The 26,721-nt window shown below is 48.4% G+C and overlaps 1 protein-coding gene across 1 annotated transcript in view; it reads right to left on the bottom strand.

Annotated features, from left to right (window-relative positions):
- Positions 1-9,684: 9,684 nt before the first annotated feature.
- Positions 9,685-26,721, bottom strand: part of LOC118237154 — a 69,524-nt gene continuing 52,487 nt past the window's right edge. Inside the window, exons 9-12 of the mRNA XM_035435618.1 lie at positions 17,381-17,539; positions 15,898-16,045; positions 13,978-14,112; positions 9,685-10,154 (exon numbers count right to left, since the gene is read on the bottom strand). Coding sequence (XP_035291509.1) covers positions 9,685-10,154; positions 13,978-14,112; positions 15,898-16,045; positions 17,381-17,539 — 912 coding nt within the window. The remainder of the gene's footprint in view (positions 10,155-13,977; positions 14,113-15,897; positions 16,046-17,380; positions 17,540-26,721) is intronic.

Below are 26,721 nucleotides of genomic sequence, written 5' to 3'. Positions count from 1 at the left end.
TGGGACAGAGCCAGACAGAGCCGAGTTTCCCATCTTCCAACTCCAAGGTTCACCGAAGGCCTTCACTCAGATGTATGAAAAGTAATAAAGCGCATACTTTCTCCAATCACTACTTCAGACGCTGGACATCGTCATCGAGCAGCAGAAAAGATGAAGAGTTTGCACTGGCTTGATTCATTCGGAGCCAAAGCAGCAGCAGTGAGGATGCCACACACTGGTGATGGATGAAGGGAATTACGCCCTCAGCCTCCCAAACCGCAGGAAGATCCATGTTTTAAAAAGTGCTATATAAATGTCAAGCGTTATTAGTGTTAATATTGTTTTTGTTATTAGTATTTCTTCCGCCATTGATTTTCTGCTCTGTTTCCAGTCACCCGGCCGGTGTCTAGTAGAGGCAATAACAGAACTGCAGTTGAGTGCAGGTATGGGTGTCGGTTGTGAGATGCATAGCTGAAGGAAGCGCAGAGGCGGTTGGGGGTGGAGTGGGGGGGTGGGGGGGGGGGCAGATCAGACGGTACCTGCGCTCTCTCTCCGCGGCCTCCGCCCGCGCTCGCTGTCAGGGAGCGCCGCCAACGGCGTCTGATCAGAGCCGCCTCCCACCGCGCCGCGCCGTGAGAGCGATGCGGCCCGCCTCTGTTCACGCCGACTCCCTACCCTCCCTCCTCCGAACCGTACCCCTCCCTCCTCTGCCCCGCCGCGCGCTCCGAAACCCAGCGTGCTCCCCCCCGCCGCGCCCCGCCCCACCCCACCTCGCCTGCACGCTCTCTCCACTCTGTATTCTCTGACATTACTCATCACATGTAAGATAGGAGAGCTCCTGACTCCTTAGATCACAATACGGCACCCCCCCTCCCCCCCCTCCCCACCTGCTCATTTAAGGGCATGTTAACTTTCTACAGTCACACAGCACACAGTGTACCTCATTGGAAACAATGTACAGTAGGTTGTCATTATATGCAATAAATAATACCCTGCGCAGATATATTTTAGGATTCATTTTCATGTTATTACCATAAATTCCATATGTGCTGTATTTCTTGCAACACTACGCATTTTCAGGACAGAAACACTCATGAAAACGTGCAATAAAACCAGTCAAAAATATGCAATAACAAGCAATAAAACTAGCGGTGCATGCAGTCCCACTAATTATGCATACCCATCTATCTAATATTTATGGTTTTCCCCCTTTCTGTGAGAAGGTGCTGTAGCTGCCATATTGGTAATCAGGTCAGACAGCAAATTTCTCTTTGTATTTTATAGCAATATGCATAAGTCTTTTTCCCGATTTCTGAAAAAGAACTGCGAGTCAAACTCTGCTATGCACATAAATCAGCTCTCTGTTTTCCAAAGATTGTATTTATGAATAACTTATTGGATCGAATGAACTAAAATGTCGACCAATTTCCTGCTATGAATGATAAAATCTAGTGCTAACAGACACCTCGCAGTTTTCACCCTGTTAGGTGGCCTTTGGTGTAAACCCACAGCAAGCTTGCCGTTACATAGCAGAAGCCAGCTGGATCCAGTGTAACTCATTTAAGGAAATATTACCCATACGCTGCAGCTTTGTTTTTTCTCTGGTGATCCAGGCTGACCGCCCCGGTGCTGGGCAGTGGAGGGTACCACCCAGACTTGGAAGCCCCAATCCAAAATCTAAAAGCAGTGCCCAGAGGCCCTACAGGTGGACCACAGTTATGTTTTAACCTTTAGCAAGGTGACAACAGGTTGCTAAAACAATACGGGCTCATTACATTTGCTTATTTTATCTGTCCTCGTCTCCTTGGTCCTCGCCTGATCTGGAAATCCACCATCTTGAGGTCCACGATCTTTAAGGACATTCCAATCCGATAAATGCTCTTTGAAGGAGCAAGCAGCGAGGAGCTAGGAGGCTCCAGAAGGATGCTTGAGCAAAAAAAACACTAGTGCATCCTTTGCGGAAGGATTTTTTTTCCGGAATTTGTGATGTATAAATGATCGACCTGTGGATCCACATCTCCCCATCTTCCACATCTGACGTGGCTTCAAACTGACTCTTGACTGAACAAGGATGTTCCATTTGCCTAATGCACGTTTAAAAGAATTTCTCATATACGCTGTCGTGATTTCATCCTCGGTACACGTTTCTTGCATGTTATTGCCACGTCACCACCATTCACTTATGCGAGTCCCATATGAATCCAAAATTTGTACACGTACTGACGGCAATCAGAGGGTAGGCTGCACCTTTATGCTTAGTTAGGGAATCCTCTGTCTGGCACTTTTGGCCAGCCATACACGTTTCCTCGATTCCTTCATCCTCGCATCCTCTCCTTGCGACCTCCATTGGGTGGAACTAGGGAGTGAGGAAAAGATGCAAGGAAAAGATGCAAGGAGGTAAAAATAAGAGATTGGAATGAGCTCTATGTCTCAAAAAGGATAAATATAACATTCACTATCCATTAGCTACATCTTAACTGAGATTAATACCGAATGGAGCCTATATAAGAATACGGGAACAATAACCTCTCACTGAAAAGGAAACTGCTCTTGGAATGTGAGCATATGTTGAGGGTTCTTTTTTCTCATTATTCCATCCACTGTTCATTTTTTTCTGGGAAATCCCCTAAAAAAAAAAAGAGCAGCCAGCTTTTCACATCTGCGAGCTGGCTCCGGCCCACAGGCGGAGGGGTGCAGCTGTGGAGGCGAGGCCTCGGCCAGACGAGCCGTTTTCCCAGCAGGCCGCGGGGCTGCGGACACAGGCGCGGCCCATTAAAGAAGCGCGGGGCGCTAAACCGTGGGACATTGTTCCGACCAGAAACAAATTAATGGACACCGCCAAAAACATGTGCTGCCCTCCCTGATCAGATGGTAATTTCATGCGCGGGCCCGCCAACGAACCGGGCATGGCGGCGGGTGAAAAATTGACATGCGTCGAGGGCGGGGGGCGGAGGAGAGAGAAGAGGGGGGAGGGGGGAGGAGGGGGTGGGGTCGATTCTCTCCGCCTCCGAAAACAGTCGGCGCAGTCACGGCTTTACCACACAAAGCACAGGCGGGATGAAACCAGGATGACCGCACGCAGGAAACAGCCGACTGTGCTTCACACTCATCTCAAATGGCTGACCCGCCGTGTACTCACCGGCTCGCAGACCGGCGGTAACGGTTCGATTTACGGCTATTCGTTGGAATTTGGGATTTAATTGGCACATTTGGAGCAGACGTCAAATCCCAGTTTGGAATTTTATGGAATGCAGCCGCTCCCTGCGTGACTACTTTTCTGTTCGACAGCGAATTGGGAAGTACGAGTCCTCAAAGCGAATTCCCATGGGGCATGCCCATTTTCTGAAAATCTGTAAACAAAAACAAGCGAGCTGATTGGTCAGTGTCCTTCTTACAGTGTCACTTTCCTTTGAGAAACATTAATTCTGAAAACAGAGACAGGATCTGCTCAAGGGGATGGAAGTTCAGCCCCCCCCCACCCCCACCCCCCTCCCCCCTCCCCCAAAGGTCCCGTAAATCACGCAGCCGCTGGAGTAAAATTCAAACCGCTGCCAGACTCCATGGAAAACTCCACGTTCATCACACTTGCAAGTTGGAGCCATTCACCGCCTCCTCTCCAGACAATATAAACAACTGCACTTGTTCCTCTGCCCCTAGGTGAAAAAATAGGAACAAAAATACTCGGTGCCTTATTTAAACGTGTGAAGTCATTAGTCATATTTCAGCATCCTGCAATCATAAATTTTGGGGGGCTCGAACATATTCTTGCACATTCAAGATTCCGGACTCAAAAATCTGCCGGTTTTGGTGAAGAAAAGTTAAGGAAAAACTCCAAAAAATCAGACTATTAAACATTACCATTTCCCTCATGGGTGGTTGAATTTCGTAAGGCAGAAAGGTGTTGAAAGTTGTATGTTTTGTTAGGGAGAATAACTGAATGTTTTCAGTGAGAACGTTTACAACACATGCTTCACCATGGCAACCGTGCGAACCAGCGAGCACCACGCAAGAGGTCTCCGCATCCAGTCAAGAGGAGAACTTGAAAAAACCCGTCAGTGATTTCATGGCGTGATCGCTCGACTAATCTTGTACAGCATCTATGTAATCTCAACAGGGGTCTAGTTCAGTTCATTGGTTCATGAAATGCTCTTCTGGTGCTGGTTATGTTTGAATAGACGTACAGTACTGCGTGTGCACTGCTCGACTCGTCAAAACGCTTGACAGGACCACGGCATGCTGCGATCATTTGCAATTCATACATATCAATGAGCTCTCTGGAACAAAGACAATCAGGAAAATCTTTTTTTTTTTCCATCTTTTATTTTCCTCAAAATTCTCAGCATAATGTGCCACTGTAAACAGGCTAGCATGAATCTGTCTGCTGTAAGGGTCTGCATTGCAGATCTAACTGTGAATTGGGCACTTGACATTTTATACACTAAAAATGATAGTGGATTCAGGCTCAGTTTGTGTAAAGTGTATATCTGATGCTTGGTGAAATCTGACGTCAGAATTACAGGAGCCTCTCATTCGGCCCTTGGGCCACTTAAGGAAAGCAAACAGGACATATTTTACTTTCCATCGTTCTCCTGAACATTTTTGCCGCAAAGAAATTATGCCACATCCTGTTATTTCTTGTTCTGTCTGAAAACACTGCTGTAAATCATTTTTCCTGTATCATATTTAACTCCTCATTTTCACACCTGGAGGTTATGGGCCTCGAGCACTAGTAATAGTTATGCTTTTCTCAGATTCCCTTTCTACAGAGTTTCTACTGTGCTATGAAATTACGTTTGCAGCACTGGAATGAAATGAAATACATTGTGTTGCTCTCAAACAATTCCTGTAATGGCTGAAAATTCAGTTTTGCTTTCCTGACAGAGCTCCTCCTGATTCTCATTGGTTCTCCCCTGATTAACGGAGCATTTATCTCGTAAATGATGAGCTGTAATTTGCCTACAAGACGTTTACTTAGCGGATACCGCGACATAGCGGAGAACAGAGACAGGAAAAAAGCTGGTGAAACCAGAAAAGCAGCGAGGCCTCCCTTCCCATGGTGAAAAGCTCGGAAACCGGGTACTGCATTTTAAACTCCGCTCCTCGTGTTTCTCAGCTTCTCAGGGTGAGTGCATTTTGCGAGGCAGCTGGTACTGGAACCTGTCCAATGGTGCTAATGACTACAAGGATATAATCAAACCCCAGCAGTAAGAATCCCGAGGAAATGATTCATTTATCGAGGCTCTAATTACAGGTAATGAAACAGCTGGTTTTGAGCTCTGAATCCAAGACCGCATTACTTTCCAACAGCTGTTGTGGGGAACATGGGGGGGGGGGGTATGGTAGTGTATGGTAGAAATAGAGAGAGGACCACAGAGAGTAAGCCTGGTATTCATACTGGCTCTAGCTGACCAGAGCTCAGCAACCAGCAACACAGCCTTGAAGACACTGCATCTCTATGCATCGAGAGGAAAAACACTCAACATGTGCTCTCCTGCGCTCTCTCTCTCTCCCTCACTCTCTCTGTGAATGCATGTGCCCGTGAAAGAGTGAGAGGAAGGCAGCTAAGAGCACCTCTATTTTGATTTCCCATCATGCTCTTATTTCCTTTTTTTAACCAGGAAAATACATCCGATGAGAAATTCAAGACAAAGCCAATAAATTATTGTTCTTTTCAGTGGATTCCACATTTCAGTTTGACAGGATTTTTTTTTCTTCGTTTTTCTCATGCCTGGCAGAGGGTGGTCTACAGTTAGCAGAGAGGAAATGTGAGGAGATCCTCTTCCTCTCTCTCTCAGAGTGAAGGATTTGCATCACCTGTTAAGTCTGTCAGTCCCTGCCAGGCCCGGTCTCTCCTCACCCCCGGTCCTGCCCCCACCCCCCCACCTCCCAGGTGTACAGTATAAACTGGATTAGCGGCTACGGCTCAGCGTTTACACGGATGATGTCACCTGCAGGATTTAGTTTCTCAAGCCCCTTAATCCAAGGCTTCCCGCAGCTCTTCCACACCACCTACCTCCTCATAAGAGTTCAAATCCTCCTCCTGTTCCTCATTCGCCATTACCGCAATTCTGCTTAAAAGTTTATTCCCAGCCAGATCAGTGTTTGTACATCTACAACATGGGAGTGACTGGCTGAAATCAAGCTTCCACTTGCAGCGGTAAATATTCCGTGGTTTTTGTTTGCCTGGTGTAACGGGCCAGAGACGGGAAGCACTGGAGGAAGCGAACGGGCGCATTTTACATGCCCTGAGTCTGCCGTGGGGTCATTTCCTCTGTCATTCACAGAACATTTTATGCAGTTCATATAGGGAAATATTCCAGTCCTCTGGATTCTATTTATCGATTCGCAAATACATCACTGAAGATGACTGATATGTGCGTCTATGAGGGGAATAATAACAAAAAATAATACCAAATTGAACAAATAACTGAATTGAACTCACTAAAAACCTCCCTTTGACAAGTTCTTCTTTGCCCATATTTCTCCAATCATGCCAGAATGTTAGCATGTCTCCCATAAAAACTAACTTAAAGCATATATACATGAACACTAACAAGATGGACAATGCAGAAAGGAAGTCATTGTGAGATTATGACCAAATCCAGATCATCCTGTAATAGCCAATTTCAGAATAACATTCCCCCGATGGACGCTAAATAAATATGAGCTTTGTTGCATCTCACCACATTATCAAGCACATTAAAAGTTTGTGAGAAAAATAATAGACTAGCGCTGTAATAGCATATGAGATCGTAAACCTTAAAGAGAAGCAACTTCTGTTCATCTGTTCACGTTGCATCTAGTTATATAAGTTATACTTCCATTTGAATGCAATATGCAATTCTCGCTGAACAGGGTAACACACCATTAGTTAAATAATGGGCACTTCACATATATTGCAGGATTTTAATTTCTAGCTGGGATGCAGAATATGCACATGACTTCTTACTTGAGGGATGTGATTACAAAAAGTCATCCTCGTAAAGGTCCACATATTTAAAGGAGTTCTATAGACAGACTGCACAAAGGTGGTTTTTAGGCGAATGTGTTTTTCTCTCTCTCTCTCTTCCATCCATAAACAGATTTGTCAGGAGAGCAGCGCAACAACAGGCTAATCGGGTTATCCCGGCGTGTGGAGGAAATGGCCGCGGCGAAGCTGCAGACGCTCACGTTCAGCTGAAGGGCAGCCGGGTCTGAGCGAGAGCCCCCCTCATGCATTATTCACAACTGAGCGCAGAATTTAGTGGACAAAAACATTTTTTGTTTTTTAAATCAGTTTGAGCGGACAGCAGAGAATTGCTGAAATGGCCCTTCCCTATCTCTCCATTTACTGTTTTTCTGTCTGTGTGTGTTTTTTTTGGCATCAGTGCTGTCACAGACACGCAAATGCAGAGAGGTGACTGATGTGTCCCGTGTGTACTTTTGTCTGGAGGGAGAGGAACAGGCAGGGGAATTAGGGGGAAGGGGGTGGGGGGGGTTTGGGATCAGCTGCCAGTGAAGTCGACGGGGTACCTGAGGGGGGTGGGTCTATACGCAGAGCAGTGGAGTGGGATGTTCCACTCACTGATCACCTCTGTCATGTCCCATAATGCTCTGCTTTACCAGTTCATTCAGAGAGTAGAAATTACCACCCATGATGAAACACAGCGCACTCTGTGACAGGCTAATGGATATAGGAGCACTATAGCTGGAATTAACCAACACAGCCAACATTAAAATAAAATACACAGATATACTGTATATTAGCCTTAGTGTTAGTGAAGCTTTCAAACGAAATGGAAATGGACCTGGGTCAAAAGTGAGTCTATATTCGCCAACATCATTAAATATTTTTAATCTGCCCACATGAAACCTGGCGAAGTCTTGAAATTTTAAAACTTGAGCGCCCGTCTCCTGATTGTGACGCCATTTTTACCCCAGTTACCGAGCGAAGGAATACGCCATTGTTTTACAGTACGTCCAATTAAACGGGAGTGGCAGGTCTGCACCCTAAAGACACTGGCCTGATTACCATGCAACTCAATCAGCGTGACCTCTTAAATGTTACGGAATGAAATGCACGAGCATTACCCCAAAATATATCTGAACGCGATTCAGCTACATTTTAAATGTCATACATTGCCATTTCTTACATATCATCCCAATTAACTACTTACATAAATCATTTTCTGGACCATTAGGCTGAAACATTACTATTCGTTCAATACATTAGCACTCCTGTCTCTATCTTTATTTTTGTCCTAACACAGCTCGTAAATATCACAGCCCGCTTTATGTCTCTGAATAAGTCCGCAGAACTACATTACATTTTATAGTTTGTATTATTCAATATTATAGCAATATATATAAAGCGACAGAGATATTACTTATTTATCTCATATAAAAAATGAGATCCAGTAAACAGTGTGTATGACTAATTTTACGGTGAAAGGGACAGAATTAATCTATGAATTTTAATACAAAATTGGTGAAGGGCTGTGCTCGCTCAAAACGAAAGGGGTAGAACAGAGAAGGTCAGCCAGCAACACGGAGAAAAACAAAAATTTCAAGCGTTAGAAAAAAGCAACAGAGAAATGTACATAGAGCGCAAATCCGTAAACAAGGCCACCTAATTGGTTATATATGATGGAGACTGTCATCAGACCCGATAAGAACATTCATTCGTTTTGGGCATGAAATTCGACGCCGGTATCGCAGCTGATGATCGCGGAGGTATGTGTCCTCGGCTGAATCACCCAGGCCAGGTTTACGACCGCGCGTCACACGCGCTTCTCTCAGTTATTGAGCCTGCCGGAGAGCGGTTTTAACGCTCTCTCTCTCTCTCTCTTTTGGCGTTTCCACGGATAACGAGGCCCTGTATGGAAATCGCACGGGCGTTTTGATCCTTCATCCAGCTTTGTGATTAAAGTAAAATATGCAAATTCACCGTCGTAAGCACGTTTGCGCTTTCACCGTACTCGTCTGTATAAATGAATAAACGAGAGACCAAACCAAAAAAAGAGAATCCAATTATCTTATCAGAAGAAAAAAAAAAAAAAAAACACACAAATATTTTTCTTTTCCACATTAATTTATTGTAAAAATAAACGCTGCTTGTTTCAGGTCTGTGTGTGTGTGTGTGTGTGTGAGTACGTATACCTATAAAGTTCACGTTCCAGTAAAAACACTACATGTGGTAAGTGACTGGGCCGCCGGCACCGCTGGGACGGTAATTAACTCACAGCGCCCGGGCCAAATGTTTAAATCATTAATGTCGCCCGCGGGCCCCGCAGTCGGAGCGGAGTGCCCCCGCTCGGCCGTAAAAGCGCGGCACCTGCATCTTTCATTCGGCGGCGAGGCAGAGGCCGTTAAAAAAAACGCGGGGGCAGGTGCCTCCCGCCTCCGCGCCTCTCCCCACGGCCGCGCCGGACGCCCGCGAAAGCGCTCGGAAAGCCGATAAAAATAGCCGCGGACTTCGCCTGACACCAGAAGACAGGGCCTTCTGAGTGCTTCTCATTTCCTCGGAGTGCCGCGTCTGCCCCACGCGGGGAGAGAGAGAGAGGCTTTTTCTGTGAGATATTAACCCCGGTCTCTCTGCCGCGAGCTGGGCTCTGAGTCCCAGTCATCAGAGCACCTGACTGAGGGCATGGCTGTTTCTCTCAGCGTGAGCCCCCCTATTACCCCCCCCGCCCCACCCCCCCTCCACCCGAATGATGATGTCGGCTGCTAGCTCTGCCACTGCGGCCTGGGAGGAATCGTCCTGCTCTTACTCCCCGGGGGGCTCTTTCCCGGCCTCTGATTGGCCGGCCTCTGAGTGACCCGGGGCTGCTGGGACGGGCCCGCGTCGGAGGTGGCGGACGGGGAGGCGGGCGACGGTGCTTTCCCGGGCGCGCTCGGCTTCGGGCGTGGTGGCGCGGCGGGTGTCGGTGTCGGTGCCGGTGCCGGTTCCGGGGTCCCCTCGCGGCCCCCCCGCCTGCCCGGGCTGCACGCACCCCCCCTCTCGGCCCCCTCGGGCTCGCCCTTCCTCCCCCCGCGCTCCCTCCTCAGCGCCCGCAGGTGCTCCCGCGCCTCCTGGTGCTCGGACTCGAGCGACCGCAGCTCGCCGGCGGACCTGTCCCTCTGCTCCGCGCTCCGCTCCTGCAGCTCGTCCACCGAGCGGAAGAAATCTTTCCCGTACCTGGAGAGCGCCTCGTCTCCTACGGACACAGGAGAGGACAGACGCTCAGCCAGACAGACAGACAGACGACCGCCACACGGCGAAGAGAGGCAGCCTTCGGTTCACAATGAAGGAAAGGGCTGGTCAGCTTCGGAAACAAACACATACCGTGTGCTACAACCTGCTAGCGGACATTAGCACTCTGCGCTAACGCTGCCAACAATGTAGAGATCATCAGCAAAAAAAACAGAAGAGCAGCATTAAGTGCAATAACAGCCAGGAGTCCGCCAGTGAGAAACGCAGAGGACATTTGGGTTTGCAATTCTAAGGAACTCAAAGTTCTTATCCAGGCTCGCCACAGACATCATTCCAGACTTCACTGAGCGGGAGTTTCACTTTCACAGTCGAGAAGGCTTACGGGAGGTTTTTTTTTTGGGGGGGGGGGGGGGGGGAGGGGGGAGACACACATGGTTGCAAGATCCTCACCCCTGTTTACATAAGTGGGACTGATAACTGAAACAGACGGTTTACATTGTGGAAGGCGATGCGGGGAAGATTTACTGGCAGTTTTCTGGGGCGGGAGCGGGGGTTGGATGGGAGGGAGGTGGTGGTGGGGGGAGGGGGGGGGGGGGGGGGGGGGGAGTCTGAAATGAAATGCAGATAAATCAGACCTGCTTTTCTGATGCGTCTAGGAATGTGTCGGGAACGCCATAAATCTCTGAGCTCTGAGGGATCACCTGGCTCCTGGCTCAGCGTACCTCCCCCATGACCCCCCCCCCCACCACCCCCCGGCCGCTCGGAGGAAGCCCCCGTCCCAGCAGGCCCTGGGGCAGGCCTGACCTTCAGGGGGGTCGGTGGAGGGGACTCAACCTGGTGTCAGGCATTTGCATATTCCCCGCCTCTGGTCCCTGTTGGGTGGGAGAGGAGGGCACCGTGGGGGGGCCCGGATCCTGGACGGGAGACAGACAGGTTCAGGGCCACGCCCCCCGACGGGGCCCCTGACATGGATAGACGCGCAGATAGCAGGTGAAGACAGAGGAACGGCCAGGGCAGATAACACCAGCGGCCACACATTGCCACAGAGTTATTGTACAGATACAAAGGCACCCTGATAAGGATACCTGCAGCTGGGGAGGCCAGGGGCTGGAATCGCGCTCGACTGCATCTGGTTATGAAACCCGCCGGGTTTGACCCAGCGTCTCTTGAAGGGTACGGAGCGGATAAAGCTTGAGGAGACACAGCGTTCCCGACGCCGACAGTAAAATTAGATATCTCTGGAACAGAACGGGCCGACGGCTCCAAACAGCCAGACAGCGAGAGAGAGAGAGAGAGAGAGAGAGAGAGAGAGTGAGCGCGGCTGTAAGTGGCACTGACTCGCACTGCCTCCACAGAACGGCGTGCTTCGCCGCTTTACGTCAGGGGAGAAAGGACAACGGCGCTGCCGTGCAGGGTTTATGGAACCCGGGATGCTGACATAGCACAGACAAACAAATATCTCTGCAATACAACAGAAATAATTGGTCTCTTTCGCTGTTTACGCTCTCTCGAAATGCCACTGCGCGTCTTTAAATGGCGCTTTCTAAACGAAGCGTGTAATTGGAGATCGGGTGGCCGCGTATGGGTGGGTGGGGGTGGGGGCGGGCGGCTGCGAGATAAGGGCGCGGGAAAACTGGACGCTTCGTCCGAGCGGAGCATGACACGGGCGGTTAAGAAATTACGAGACTCGGCAGCGCATCAAATCGGCTCGGGCCGAACGCCGAGATTCGGCGAAACACCTCCGGCTACTAAAACAGCGCGGCTTTATCTCTCCGCCGCTGTAAAAGCGCCATTCCTCCGCTCCTTGTGTAAATATTTAACGTTGCCGAGTCCAGCTGAAAAGCAGCACGCTGGCGGTAATAGGGAGGGGGGGGTGGGGGCTGGGAGAAACCGTGGGTACACCCTGCACAGTGGTAAACCCAGGGAAGGACCACACAGAAGCGCTCCCCCCCCCCCCCCAAGTCAGGCCACCTAGGGTAAGCTCCAAACGTCTCACTGGACCGCCAGACCAGGAACCTGTTTTTCTTGGACTGACCCAGACCGGGATTAATTAACATCCATTTCCAGTGTTTTGGACGAGAATTATTTTGCCCTCGAAAAGCGCGCGTTGCGATTTCAGAACCCTCGGCTTGCGGTGTGAAGGCGATACATTTCCTGTCGCAGGTGTCAAATGACAGCTGAATGAGGGCGACCGTTCAGACGCGAGAAACGCAAATAAAGCGACGTAGGCGATTCAGCACCTGTGCGAATTGCACATTAGGCAAATTCCTGGCGTGCGGAAATTGCCTAATGTGCAAAATGCGCAGACTGGCTGGTGATTAAAAGCGTGCTTGCTTTTATATGTTTATTTTTTTAGTCTTAAAAGAAGTGTCTTTACCTGCTTAGCCGCGCTAGCAGCTGCTAGCAGCGCTGTCAATAAAAAGGCCCGCAAATCTGGGTCAGCGCTGACTTAAGAGAGGTGAAAAGAGACCTGATTTATCTGTCAGAGGATGCAGCTGACACCAATTACGGCTCTGCGAGTCGCACCTCTGTCTTACGGAGTGGCTTCAGCCGCCATCAGACACAGGGACCCCGCCGGTCAGAGCGTCCTCTCGACGTGCTAACGGACCCTTCGGCGAGAGAGCCTGGCTTTCGTTGCCGTGGTTTCTTTGTGACAGGTGCGGCGCTAGGTCGACGCGCCCCCTTTGCGAACCCCGGGGCGGGTGAGGTAATGGACCCGGCCGAGCCGGCCCCCTCGCGCCGAGCCTGGGGTGTTAAAGAGATGGAGGCCCGCTGGGTGGGTGATGTCAGCGTTTAGCCCCCGGTCCAGTCCCAGTCCCCCCCCGCCAGTCCCCCCCCCCCCGGTTCGCCCGGGGCTTCCCGGTCTCTGAAGCTGGGAGGTCTGTCTCTGGCTCGGCCCGGGAACCACCGCACACTGTTGGGCCTGGAATCACCACACACCTCCGCTGCACTCCGTTCCAGCCCCCAAAGAGAATTTATGCATGGAACACGTCACACACAGCTCGTTAGGCTCAAACCACGCTGTTACACGCGGGTGGTGAGGGTGGGGGGTGGGGGGGCGGGGGGGGCAGTGGGAGGGTCTGCTTGTGAGTTGGAGCTGCGTACCTGGCCAGTGGGACAGTGTGGTAAGCGGTGTTTCCATGGTAACCGCCCATGCTAACAGGACGTTACAACGTCATGCATGGTCATCGCAATGCCCCTGCTAACTATGGATCTATGAATCCTCTAAAATATCGCTGACGTGTGACCCCCCCACAACTAAACGGGCCGACTGGCAAGGTGAAGGGATGACAGTTTAGCACGTCAGTCAACAATGAGGTAAACACCCCATTAGCAGAGGATCTTAGATGAGAAGGTAAAGTTAGCATTAGCAGAGGATCTTAGATGAGGAGGTAAAGTTAGCATTAGCAGAGGATCTTAGATGAGGAGGTAAAGTTAGCATTAGCAGAGGATCTTAGATGAGGAGGTAAAGTTAGCATTAGCAGAGGATCTTAGATGGTGAGGTAAAGTTAGCATTAGCAAAAGATCTTAGATGGTGAGGTAAAGTTAGCATTAGCAGAGGATCTTAGATGGTGAGGTAAAGTTAGCATTAGCAAAAGATCTTAGATGGTGAGGTAAAGTTAGCATTAGCAGAGAATCTGAGACGATGAGGTAAAGTTAACATTAGCAGAGGATCTTAGATGATGAGGTAAAATTAGCATTAGAAGAGAATCCTAGATGATGAGGTAAAGTTAGCATTAGAAGAGGATCTTAGATGATGAGGTAAAGTTAGCATTAGCAGAGGATTTGAGATGGTGAGGCAAGTTAGCATACTCGGCGCTGATTACCCTGGTTGTTTGAAGGGTCGAGAGCCTCCACCGCCTCTTGGATCTGCTGCGAGTTGTTCTTAAAGGCCGTCAGGAACTGGCGGAGGGCGGCCTCAGAAGCACTGCTCTTCAAGCCGTCGTAACACGAGAGAACGTCTGGGGGAGAGGAGGCCGCCGTGAGCTCAGAATACGCTTTCCAGTTCGCGGTCGGCTCGTCGACCGAATATTCAAAACCGCAAACGCAGACGATCAGCTACGCGTCGGTGCGGCAGAGCGGAGGAGGGCTTCATTAATTGCGTTTGCACCAGATGGGTGCAGGTTACTGCCCCAGTCGAGGAACGCGTATCTGAAGAGCCTGAGTAAATACCCAGCTGTATAACCCCATTAAAGCAGAACGATAAACATGGGATGCGCTACATCTGGGACAACAGCATCTGCTAAAACAAGAAATAATGTAGGTCCGTTCAGTAATGCGTGTATACATAATAGGCTCATTACAAGTGTTCACACAGAGCATGTTAAAGCACAAATCAAATATGAAACAAAATTTTATCAATTTTGAACAGTGATTCAATAAAAAAAAAAAAACCCAACATAGAAAGTAAGCAGCTAAGACCAGAAGACTATGGATAACAAAGGTGCTATACAAATAAAGTTATAAAAATAATATATTATCATTATTATTATCATCTCAACAGACCTCCGGTCTAGAATAATCCAACATCATGCATGGCAACAGCCTGTAACTTGGCATGGGAGAACACCTGGTGTTATTCGGAACGTGTTGGGTACCCCACGGGCACCACTGTGAGACAGGGCACCTGTGATACGGGTGCTGCAACAGGTGGCGCCCCTGGTGCCCGGCCAATCAGTGACGTGCCATTGGACACAGAGATCTCTGGATCCGCCTCCCTCACGCGAGAGGTTGTCCCTCAGGCTGGACGGCGGGTTTTTCACGTGTTCACGCGGGGGCCCCGGGCGGGGTCCGCATGCGGTGGGGGTGGGGGTGGGGGGGCGCATTCAGGGCGGCTGCTCTCAAAGCGTTCTCAGAAGAGGCCCGTAGCACGTCCCGGCCCAGCTGTGGACAGATGCGAACAGATGCCTCCCGACAGCGTTGAAAATGGGGATGACATCATGTCCACCGCATATCCGGCAGTTGCTGTTAATCTCTTATAGCTGGGTGAGACGACTCTGAGAGCCTTTCCCCCTCTCCTTCTATTGCACAAGAAAAAAATAAAAGGAACCTTCCTAAGAAAACTTCCAGGGCCGTCTAGTTTGTAACATCCAAGTTCAGGCAACAGGTTCAGGTGCACGGAACTCAACTGAATAATTGCACGAGCCTTCCCATTATAGAACTTCACACAAGTTTTTGGTTTACAAAAAGAACAAAATGAAAAAGTTATAAATGTTGTGCTGCCTGCCTAGCAGAAACACGCCCACCCTTCACCCCCAGCCACTGCCCACCCACCCCCCCCGCCGCCCCCAACCTGCACTTGCACAGGCCTCAGAAAGAGCTTCCTCCAAAACAGACCTGCCAGTCACCCACCCTTCCCTAAGCAGAGAAAGGCAGTGCGGCCTCTGTTATTCTCTGCACCATCACCATAATTCACACCCCCCCCCCCCATCCCGCCCCCCCCGGGGCACCGCGCGAGCATCGCGGCTGGCACACTTCAGAGCAGACGCACGCGGCTCCAAATGGCTGCCGTGCGAGCCGTCAATTAGGAGCAGAGCTCCCTCCAGAGCTCCGATCCATTAGCGGCCTCCTGGGGCGCGCCGCGCGTAATGCTGCTTTCTTTCTTTCTCTCTTTCTCTTTTTTTCCCCCCCCTCCTCTCCGTCGCGTGCCCTTCCGCACCTGGGAGAGTGCGGACACCTCCGGGCCGCCCTCGCGACGTCGCGCGTCGGACGCTACGCGGCGTACGAGCGCCGGGCTGGGCGGTTACCTTGCAGCGGAAGGCAGAGGGTCCGCCCCACGTTCTCCTGGAAGGCCCGGTAGGCCTGCCGCACGGCCCCGACGAGGCCCTCCGCGTGCTGCACCTGCAGGGCGTACAGGCCGCGGTGGAAGTCCAGCTCCGCCTGCAGCGCCTCCACCTGCGTTTCCAACGGCAACGAGGCAAAACAAAGCATTCGCTCCGCTCAACGGACCTGAGGGGGAGGGGTTCGCCTTCCATCGACCGGCCCAAACCTTCCCTCCCCCGTTAGATCCAAAGGTCTCTTCACCCAATACAATCACCCAATTTAATCACCTGACTTTCCTGAGTCACGGATATCTCCACAACAGAGCACATCTGCACATCCATCGAGTGGAAAATCTGTTAGGCTTGAGTACCACACGCCTACGTCTAATAGGTATCGATCGTGGGGGAACGCTTTACGCTTTTATTGCTGTAAAATCTGTATACGTACACATCAGGAAGCCTTCGGGCACAAACGCGCAGGTGCTTCCAAGCGTGTCTCCTCCCCCCCCGACGGCGTTCAATTTTACACTCGCGCCTGAACGCGGCAGCTGAGCTTCCTTCAGGGCAGCGTGCCGAACCCGACACGCTCGCCGCGTCCGGCACAAAGCAGCGCGCCGGATCGGGAACGCCGATAAATAATCACCGAAGGATGAACAAAAAAAAAAAAAAAAACACGTTTGTTTTACGAACAAAAGGCAGCGGGGCGGTCAGCGGGGTGTTTTTAAAAATGCTCGGGTGGCCGTTCGAGCGAAACAATGAGCTTTGCGCGCCGTCGATAAAGGGCTCGCCGTCCCGTTTCTGAGCCCCGACGCTGCGATCTTTAAAAATGCATTAATGCCTCGCAAACCCCCGTGCGAGAGGCGGGAGGCGCCTCGGTGTGGCTCTGCGATTGAAGCACGCTGCATAAATCATTCTGTTTAGCTGGCCAGACCTTTGCTCGTCATTAATGATTGATACATCTCCTCTCTCTCTCTGTCTCTCTCTCTGTGGGCTAATGCGCGTTAGGTCTCTTACCTGAAACAACAGCTTTCATGACCTATGCGGGAGGGGGGACAAGGGGGGGGGGGTGGGGGGTTTGCAAAGAGCACTCAGCCCTCCCCGTGAAGAGGAGTCCTGCTCACACCCACTGACAGATCTTACGACTGTCTCGGTCGTGTGCTTTATACACACGGCAAAGCACAAAGATTGGGATGCTATATTCGATAAAGATCTGTATTACTTAGTCTTATGAAAAACCTGGTGCTAAATAACTCATAGTCGACAGTAACCTGTTAATGGACAAGTATTTCTCAGGGAATATGGAGCTATATATAATATTAATTGTGCCTGCTACTTATGATCTTGCAATGCAGAATATCTTTTATCAGTACGTAGCCTGAGCAGGCTGGTGGTCTGTGTGTAACGGGACCGGGGAATGATTTTAATCAGTCTGCCCCCACCCCCCCACCCCACCCCCGCCCCAGCACACCTGCTGCAGGGCCATCAGGAGGGGGTAATTTGCGGCTCGGACCAGGGCCTCGGCCGCCCTCCGGGCCCGCTGCTGGGGGGCCCCGCGGGGGAAGGGGGGCAGGAGCGAGAGCACGTCCTCGGCGCTCAGCTCCTGGGTCACCCGCTGCTCGCTGTCGGCCTGGAAGAGAAAGAGAGGGGGAAAAAAACACAGCAGGTTCACACTGAGCCAGAACAGGAGCACAACCTCTTAATTAAGAGCACCAGACAGACTGTGAACCACACATGCATGTACTCATAAACAGACACACACACACACACATATGCACACAACCACATGCACACACACAGACACACATATATACACATACACACAAATACAAATATACAAATACACACACACAAGTGCACATTTGTGACCATAACTTCACACATACATTTGCAAACATACAGAACGCATGTAGTAACAAAGAAAAGCACTCAATAGTACACAGTAGAAAAATTCTACATATACATGTGCTCACTGGTTAAGGACATTCATTAAGGGCTAAAAGGAGACTTCAGATTGGGGAGTGGGGGGGAGGGGGTGGGGGCATTGTTCTATTCATGAGGCAGATACTGGCTGCATTCACAGCGGGTTTCCACGGCGATCCCGCCAGCCAGCAGCAGCAGCATCAGGTGGGGTCAGGCAGATCCGGTCATACGTTACAGGGACACAGGGCCCTCTGTGTCCCGCAGGGGACCACCCTGGCAGAGGCTGACACCCGCCCGTTTCTCACAGCCCAAACCGGGCCCAGGGCCACCTCTGATACGGCTCTCAAGGTCAGGTAAGGGAGAGGGGGCGAGCAATGCATCGGGCACAAAAGCCACCAATCAGCATCGGAGCAGGATATGACTCATGGCAAATTAGCCCCGGCATTCTGAGGCTCGCGCTGCGGAACAATACGCGATGCCAACTCATTGTGTCCTGCGTCAATCTACGCTAGGAACAAAAAAAAGAGGCTCTTTAGTTCCCTTCCGCCAGAAGCGCCGCTCGCCGCTCGTTAGCAACCCGTCGTGCTGCGTGACATCAGACATCGAGGGCGAGCCGCGTGCTTCTCCGACTCATCCCTTAAAAGGGAAGTAGAGAGCACTGGAAGAAAAAAGGAAAGAAAAAAAAAAAAAAGACAAGCAATTTGCCGTCAAACAGTTGGCTGCTTGTAGCGAGGTGCAGCCATCTTCTGATCCACTAGGGCAGTAATGGGAGAGTGCGGGAGAGACCGGTCCTCGCTCTGTGGAAAAAGGGAGCTAACCCAGCCAAGTGTTCCTGCTGAAGGACGCTGAGAAGCACCTCCAGTGCGCTCTGAAGACACGCAGAGAGACAGGGAAGGCGATTTACGCTCCCCATCACTGTCGTCTGTTTACTCCGGGCAGGGCTACCAAAAAACCCCTCGACACCAGAACGCACAGGGGTCTGGCCTGGAAAACAGGCAAAGGCACTCAACTGACAGGCTTGCGCCAGAAAACATTAAAATCCCAGCAGGCCTTCCGCTGATAAGGATTAGCGCGACGTAAACGAAGAGGCTAACGAGGGGGCTCGTCCGTCAAGGAAAGCGCATTTCTCCGTGATTAAACCCGAACAATATGGCAGTTTCACGTTAAAATGAAAGTTTCTTCCTCCATGCCTCCACTGTTTCCAAAACGGCAAGAAATACTACTGTGTAACATTATTACACAGGGAGGCTTTTATTTAGAATCGGGCCATTGTGAAGGTTTTCGCTAAATCGGTCATGCTGAAATGGGCGAAATGGGTCTTTTAAAAAGGCCCCATCCCAGAGATAGAAAAAGGAGATAAATGCAGCCTATTTATCTGTAAGAATGTCTCTGAAAAAGCAGGGACTTATTTTTTTTTTTCCCGGACAAAATTACAGTCTTTGTGTTCCGAATCATAAATATCTTTCTGCGTATTCACATAGGCCTTGTGAGAGGATGCTATACTTTCCTCAGGGGATTCTTAATATTATTAGCCTTCCCTCTATACTCTCTTTTGTGTCTCTTGTTAAAGAACCGCAAATTTGAAAAGGAGCTTGTGGTTCTCATGTTCGAATGAAACAATTATCATAAGTTTTTCTTATGATTTTCATATAAGACTACGTCCATTTTCGCTGGAAAAGATATTTGAAAAGAAATATGAGGAAACGCATTCAGCTAGGCTATTTCCGAAGCCCCCTGCTCTCAAAGCCTGGTTTATAAATGCTGCACATGCCCAACCAAAGGCTTTCCCTGGGTTTGCTACCTCCTCGCATGACTATGGTGGGAGCAGTAGCCTAATCATGGGCATCGTCAGCTTAGCATGCAGTCTGCTATGATGTAATATGGCCGAACCCAGGGCAAGACGCTCATAAAAGTCCGTTCCTGTTGAGCTTTAAGTATTTCCCCCTTCAGATAAAGTGGACCTCTTTGCCAGCACTTTCTCTCCCAGGGAAAGGGTTAAGTGCTCCCAAACGCTCCCTCTTTCACAAGTTTTGGGAAGAGAGAGAGACGCTGACAGGAAACAGGCCAGAAGAGCTTAAACAGTCTAGGAGCCTGATCATTACTCCAGAATAATCTGAAAAAGGTCAAAGGCTAAAAGCCTTCAACATCATTGTTTACCATTAAAAGTATAATACAGGCTCGCGAGAGATTTAGCCGTCGCGGATAAACACCATCCGTTGTGATGACAAGACGGGAGGGTGGAGGGGGGGCGGCCCAACACCAACCCCAACCCCAACCCTCTCCCGAAGAGCTGAGAGGAACGGGTGAAGCCCCTTTGAAGCGGAGGCTTTTTTACGACTTCCAGTGGAAACGCAGCGCTGACGAGGAGAGAGCCAGAACATTACTCAGGGAGAGGACGCGACCGAAAGTTTTATTTGGACTACGCCGGATCGCGTCTCGGGGCGTCCCGTTTGATTACGGCCGCTGGAACTCTCCTGCCACCGTCTTTCCAGGGCTCGTAAAAACCGTCGGGTCCTCTCGCGTCCCAGAGTTTGTGTGCTTTCACTTAAATGTGTTTGGAAAATCAGTCATTTAAAAAAAAATAATAATAATTTAATTTATAGCTAATTTAGCATTGATTCGGTTAAAATTATGAGCCACATGCACACAAGGTTTTAATGATGAAGCTTTGGAATATTTATGAGCAAGTCTACGGAGCGACAGCCACGGAAGCTTTGGAAAACGGGACCATAGCATGCTGGGGTAGGGAGAGATTGAGTTAGCGGTCCGTGTCAGGACAACGCAGCAGACAGGGAAGAACATTTTCACAAGCCCGTTTCATCTGTTCCTGTGTCATTCGCTTTGAAGGGAGAGCCCAGGAGCGGCCCTCCACGACTGTTTACACAAAAGCCACGCTACGCAGGATTAAGAGGACATGAGAGGCACTTCTGAAAATGCTACTGAACACTTGTTAAATCTCTCAGAGAGAGCACTGGTCGAGTCTTCCCACACACTTCAGTCAGGCACAACTCACTCTGAGTCAGGGTTAGGGTTAACTGTTAGGGTTAGCACTTATTTTATCTGTCGTGATCTCCGCAGTCCTTGCGTGACCTAAGAATTGATCAGGGCCTGGCATCTTTAACAACTCTCTATACTTCCCAGTTTTCCTCTGATTTGGCATGAAAAGTTATGACAGATGCAGCCCTGCAGGGGGTGCTGCAAGAGGACTTGTGCAGTGCTCTGACGCACTCGCCCCGTTTCCCATACTGTAGGCCATACAGTACGGCAAGAGGGCTACCGCTAATGGGCAGAGAGATGCAGGACAGCTATCGCCAATGGGAGGAGGGGTGCGTCACACCGGTGGCTACCGCTAGTCTGTGGGCCCCTGCATGTTATTGGGAGGAACTAACAATGCAGGCCTGGTTGGAAAAAAGTCTGCAGGCTCTCAGAGCTTTGGCCTCCCACTCTTAGTGACGTAGGTTCAAACCCAATTCATTTCTCTGTATGATTTTTCAATTCTTCACCAGTGCTGTAATATTATTATTATTATTTTTTTGCTGAGAAGAGCTCGGCTAATCTTGGCTCCGGAGAGGAAACGTGGCGGGAGAGGTTTGGCCTCGCCAGGCCGCCGTACTGCGCCTCTCCCCTGGTACCACCCCTCCAGCCACCTGGGCTGTGTCTCCACCTGTTTACACATGCTCACTGAGTCTGTTTAGCCCTCCGCCCAATTAGCCGCTAATTAATCTGCGGCGGGCCTTTCAGAGGCTTTCCGCGGTTCCCCTGCCCCGGCAGGACTTTGATCCTTCCTGACAGATAAGGTGTCCGCGTAGCTTCTGAAGCCCGACTTGGAGCTCGTCCAATTAATTAAAAAACACGGGGAAAGGGGACTTTGGGGCGGGAGAGAAAAAAAGAGGGTCAGAGATATTTATTGTATAGAAAGTTCAGGGTTTTGCGACTGACTGGGTCCTTTCTCATTTGTGGTGCGAGTTTTACTTCTGAGAGGGGAACGGTTGAACACATGGACGCAGCTGTTGGACAGCCATTCAAAAGGGGGGAAAAAAATGACACCACAGTTTATAGAATAGCACTGGCCAAGAGCGCAATTTGAGTTTTTTTTGGTGGGGAGAGTTTGAAATAAATGAGTCTCTTTGTAAACTATAAGGCTTGAACAAATTTAATGATACTTGTTCAGTTGAATTGGCTCTATATAACTTGAAAATGTTTGTATGTTACGCTTGAGGACTCCGGGCAAGAAAGGAGCCACTAGAAATAAGCCGAAATTGCAAAGGAATGAACTGCATCGAAAATCAGTGGGTAGAACTAACTGAGGTTGGACACACTCAAGAAAATTTTCCTCCCATTTTCTAACTTAATCATTTTCTTTTGAGGAGACACTTGAGAAGATGACAAAATAGGATAGCATACGCATACACTTCCTTCTAAGCTGAGAAAGATGACACACAGACTGCGATTTAAAGTGGCCTTTGTCTGAGAAGAGGGTCCTTCTGTGCGAGTGAAAGAGAAAATGATGATGGAGACTGAATCACCCAGAAAGTAGCAGTGAGAGGCTTTTCCTAACAGGAAATTCACACTTTTACTCTTTCCTAAAGGCGAGAGACACTTTTGGCTCTATCCACAAAAAAAAAAAAAAGAGTATGCTTTTTCATCTCGCCCCAGCAGTATTCCATCTTCAAAAGAAAAAGAGGGGGTGAAAAAAGAGATGAGAGAAAAAAGGTTTTCAACCAAGCCATTTTCAAAACAAAGAGGCTATATGCCAACAGAAAAAAAACAGAGCCAGTTCACCTTGGACCAAGATTTTAGGTTTCAGAATTCCCCATTAAAAAAAACATAATAATAATAATAATAATAATAATATCATTAGTGAAGAATTGAAAATTCCTACAAAGAAATTAATTGAGGTTTGTTTTTTTTGAGCCCTCTAAATGAGAAACGAAATGAGTGGGGAATTCTGTTTACCACACATGCTGGCTCTTGCAGGCTAGATAGTTTGGGTTTAAAATAATAAATAAAATAAAATTTTAAGATAGTACATGTTTTGGTTGGTATTATCTCCAACAGAAAGTAGTCTTACACAGGTGTTACAATGGTTCTCTGCAGCAGTCTGACCCAGTGCACAGAGGACAGACCTCCTAAGCAGGTGCCCAGGCCCACCATCATTACATCATATCCCATCTTACAGTATCCAACACGTCCCTCTCACACACAGTGCGAATCTCTGGGATGAAATAACCAAATAAGGCGGCCAACACTTCCAGCAATTTAACCTGCGTTCACCACACAGGCGGAATCTTTACCCCCAGATGTGACGTCACAGACCTTGACCTTAATGGTGCTGAGACAAAGCCAGCGGTGGAAAGTGCTTGCACCTCTTAGCTGCGTAACTACATTACATCTAACGGCAGCAGTTCCGCAGAAAGAAAGCTACAGGGGACTGAAAGCGATTCAGCAATGCTCAACAGGATAAGTAATATTAGCCTAATGGATCTAAATTTTTACATCATCATATTACTGAATAAAAAGGCATTCGCCTTGAGCACATAGTATGGTTGGAACTTTAATACATTGTTTCTTTTTTTTTTTTACAGGGTTCCAGAAGAGTGATCGCAAAAGCTCTGCTTTCTTAAACAGCGAAGCTAAAAGCACGACACATTCGCCCAGGGTGTGCTGTCATCATCTCCTCAGCATCTCTTATCCGCCTCAGGTGTGACGGATCTCTTTTTATTAAAACAGTAAAGCTGGTGGCGGATGAAGGGTCTGTTCTCCCTCCAGGCCCTCCTTTGTTTCTCCTGTAATGGGGCAGGTTGTGATTCACGATTGGGGGGGGGGGGGGGGGGGGGGGGATGGTGGTGATGACACCTCACACCATCGGAAGAAATAAAAGGGAAAAAAAAGAAGCCAATTCGAGAAGGTGACAGAGTGCAAATAAGAGAGGCAAATCTTGATGCGTAGAGAACTGCGATAATTAGAATTAATGACACAATGTAGGCTACCTGAGGTTTTATAGTCGCATATTAAATACAGTGGAGAGCGCCAGAAAACAAAACAAAACAAAAACATATTAACGTTGTGTTATTTAACTGATTTAATACTTTGGGGACTCTGTAAATTGAAAATTCAGTGGCCATCCAACTACTGCAACCTTTTCACCAGTTCCAGACCTGGTATCCTGGGTTTTTAAAAAACAATTTACATGCCATTTGAGAACATGAATTATTTTGTTGTTTATACAACTGTACAACTTCAAAGAAAGAAAGAAAAAAAAGACTATCACCAGCACGGTAAGTGTTATCCCTTAATTGCTTTATTTGCAATTTCCTGCTGACATTTGTAAGAATTTTCTTTTTCCTTTTCAAAAGAGACAAGACGCATCGTTAACAGCTTGCCATGTACGGAGCTGATAGCGGGTGTCTGTGAAAGAAGGACAAAAATTCTTAAAATCTTAATCTCGCATGCATGCACACACGCGCGCGCGCACGCGCACACACACACACACACACACACACACACAGCCAGAATGTCACCAAAAGGACACGGCAGGTGATAAGGAATATGCCAAGACTAAATGAAACAGTCGGGAAATAAGAATGCAAGACGTACTCATTTCAACATTTAACCCTCGCAGAACTGCCTGTACTGGCATATGGAGTGAATGGAGTGAATATAAAGCGAATGTAGTCTCATATACATCTACAATGTGAACCCACAATATGAACCTACGACAAGCACACATCTACATTACAGCACTGTGTATACCAGGGCTGCCCAACCCTGTTCCTGGAGATCCACCATCCGAGCAATATATTCTTCATCTTTTGCTTAAGTTCATTTTATAACATTATTAATATTAATAATAATCATATTAATATTATTATTTCACATAATGTTGTTTAATGTGGCAGGGTATTCAACATTACTATAGCGTAAAGTGTACATAAAAACCAGAAGAAAAAAAGAGCAGCAAAATCTCACAAATTAAAATGTAGGTTAGCAAGAGCTTTGGGGTGTTCAAGGGCCTTTTGAAGTTCAAACATGATCTAAAGAAATAGGCTCTCGTGGGATTTCAGATGCAATTCAGATCACATTAAAGGTTCTTGGATACCAATGTCCTGGTGTAAGAAGAAGGTATGCTCCTGCTCTCTGATCTCACACAAGACCAAACAGAAATTAATGACCTGACGTATTCAAAACCTTCACTAACAGTGTGCCAATGGGGAAAGATAACTATGAAGTCAAATCAGTTAATTTGCCGTCTTCAACTATTATAATGAGCTTCTTCAGAAGAAGAAAACACAAAAAACCAAGAACAGCTCAAAAGAAAAAAAAAAAAAAAACTAACATGCATATGTTTGCGTGCACACTCACACAAGCAATACATAAATACATCAAGGAGGGATGTAAGTCTCATATTGTATGTTGCTGCCCTCAGTTCAACAAACTCCGCATAATCAACAAGAATAATCGAAGATAAGACTTTTTAGAATTCAAAATCTCACCGTGGGGAAAAAAAACCTTCCCTCAAACAACAACCTCGTGCTTCATAGAATACATCCCATTTCCCCAATCTCAGCTGCAGTCTGATAAGCATGGCTTGGCACTTGGGAATTAAGACAAAAACGTGAGACTCTATACTTCACTTTAAATGCAGTGCCCTCACACGGGATGCGGACCAGTGGATTTCCATTAAAAACAAGCACGTCCGTTCATTGTGAAAGGCAAGCTTTTTAAGCGCTAATGAATCACGATGGCGAAGATCTCGTGGCTGTGAGGAAGTTAGCGATAAGACCGTCGAGGGAGCATTGAGCTCATCTGCGCTTTCCTTTTACCTGCTCAGACTAGATCTTATCACGGAAGAACTCTCCAGTGTCCACTGCGATGCCGCCACCACTGTCAGAAGTAGCCGAGGCCATTGTTGGTGGATCCGGATCACGTGGAGGCTCCACACTAGTGCCTCACACCCGTCACACAATCAACTCAGTGGGCTCATTCACACAGGAGAGAGTGCTGCCTAACTAATTAAGCGGGGTTCTTTCTGCATTGAAATGTCTTCAGGGGGCCGCAAAGTGTTTTTTGCAATTCATCAATCCACTCCTGTAAAACAATTAGAAATTGTCAATATTGGTACAATTTGGTTGTGAATGATACCGCATTTCAAGATTAAGTTTTGACTGCTTTCAAATTTATGTGCGAACCTCAGACATGACCGACGACCACGTGTGCCATTCAGACGTCCGCTATCAACACCTTTTCAAATTTCTCATTTTTGTCACATTTCATATTTCCTAGCCTCTGTCAATACACTGTGGTGGTCTCTTGAAGACCAAAACTTTACGTTCGAAATGTAGCTAAATATAGGGAAACGTCAAGTTAATGATGGCAGTAAAGCCGAACCGACTGCAGTCGCTGTCATGCAAAATCACCATCTAAGCCCTATTTTGAGCTGGAAAAACACTGATTAAGTACTCCTAATTTTCACCCATGGAAACAAAAACTCTTGAGGCCTTCACAGAAAGACTGCTTTCTGAGAAAAATAAAACAGTTCGGCATGTGCCCTTATCAGCAACAACTCACAACGCATAAGTCCCACTGGTTAGAGTACCACTAATGTGCCACAAATACAGTGTTAAACAGAACCATGAATACATAATGCAGGGTTCAGATTTATGTTCTATGCTAGGAACACAAAATGAGAATACATAAAACGCTATAGTGAGAAAATACAAAACATCACTGCAAAGAACATTACTTATGCAGTACTTATGCGTTACAATGCAGCTGAAACATGAAATCTGTAACGAGCAAGAACATAAAAATCACAATCACTCCGAATAATATTATCGGGTGTTTATTAACAAGATTGCTGCAGCAATCGTGTATCTTGCATTCAGTGCG

The sequence above is a fragment of the Anguilla anguilla genome, chromosome 10 (genome assembly GCF_013347855.1).
Source record: "Anguilla anguilla isolate fAngAng1 chromosome 10, fAngAng1.pri, whole genome shotgun sequence".
In the NCBI taxonomy this organism is placed as follows: domain Eukaryota; kingdom Metazoa; phylum Chordata; class Actinopteri; order Anguilliformes; family Anguillidae; genus Anguilla; species Anguilla anguilla.
This window is presented reverse-complemented; position numbering and strand designations above follow the sequence as displayed.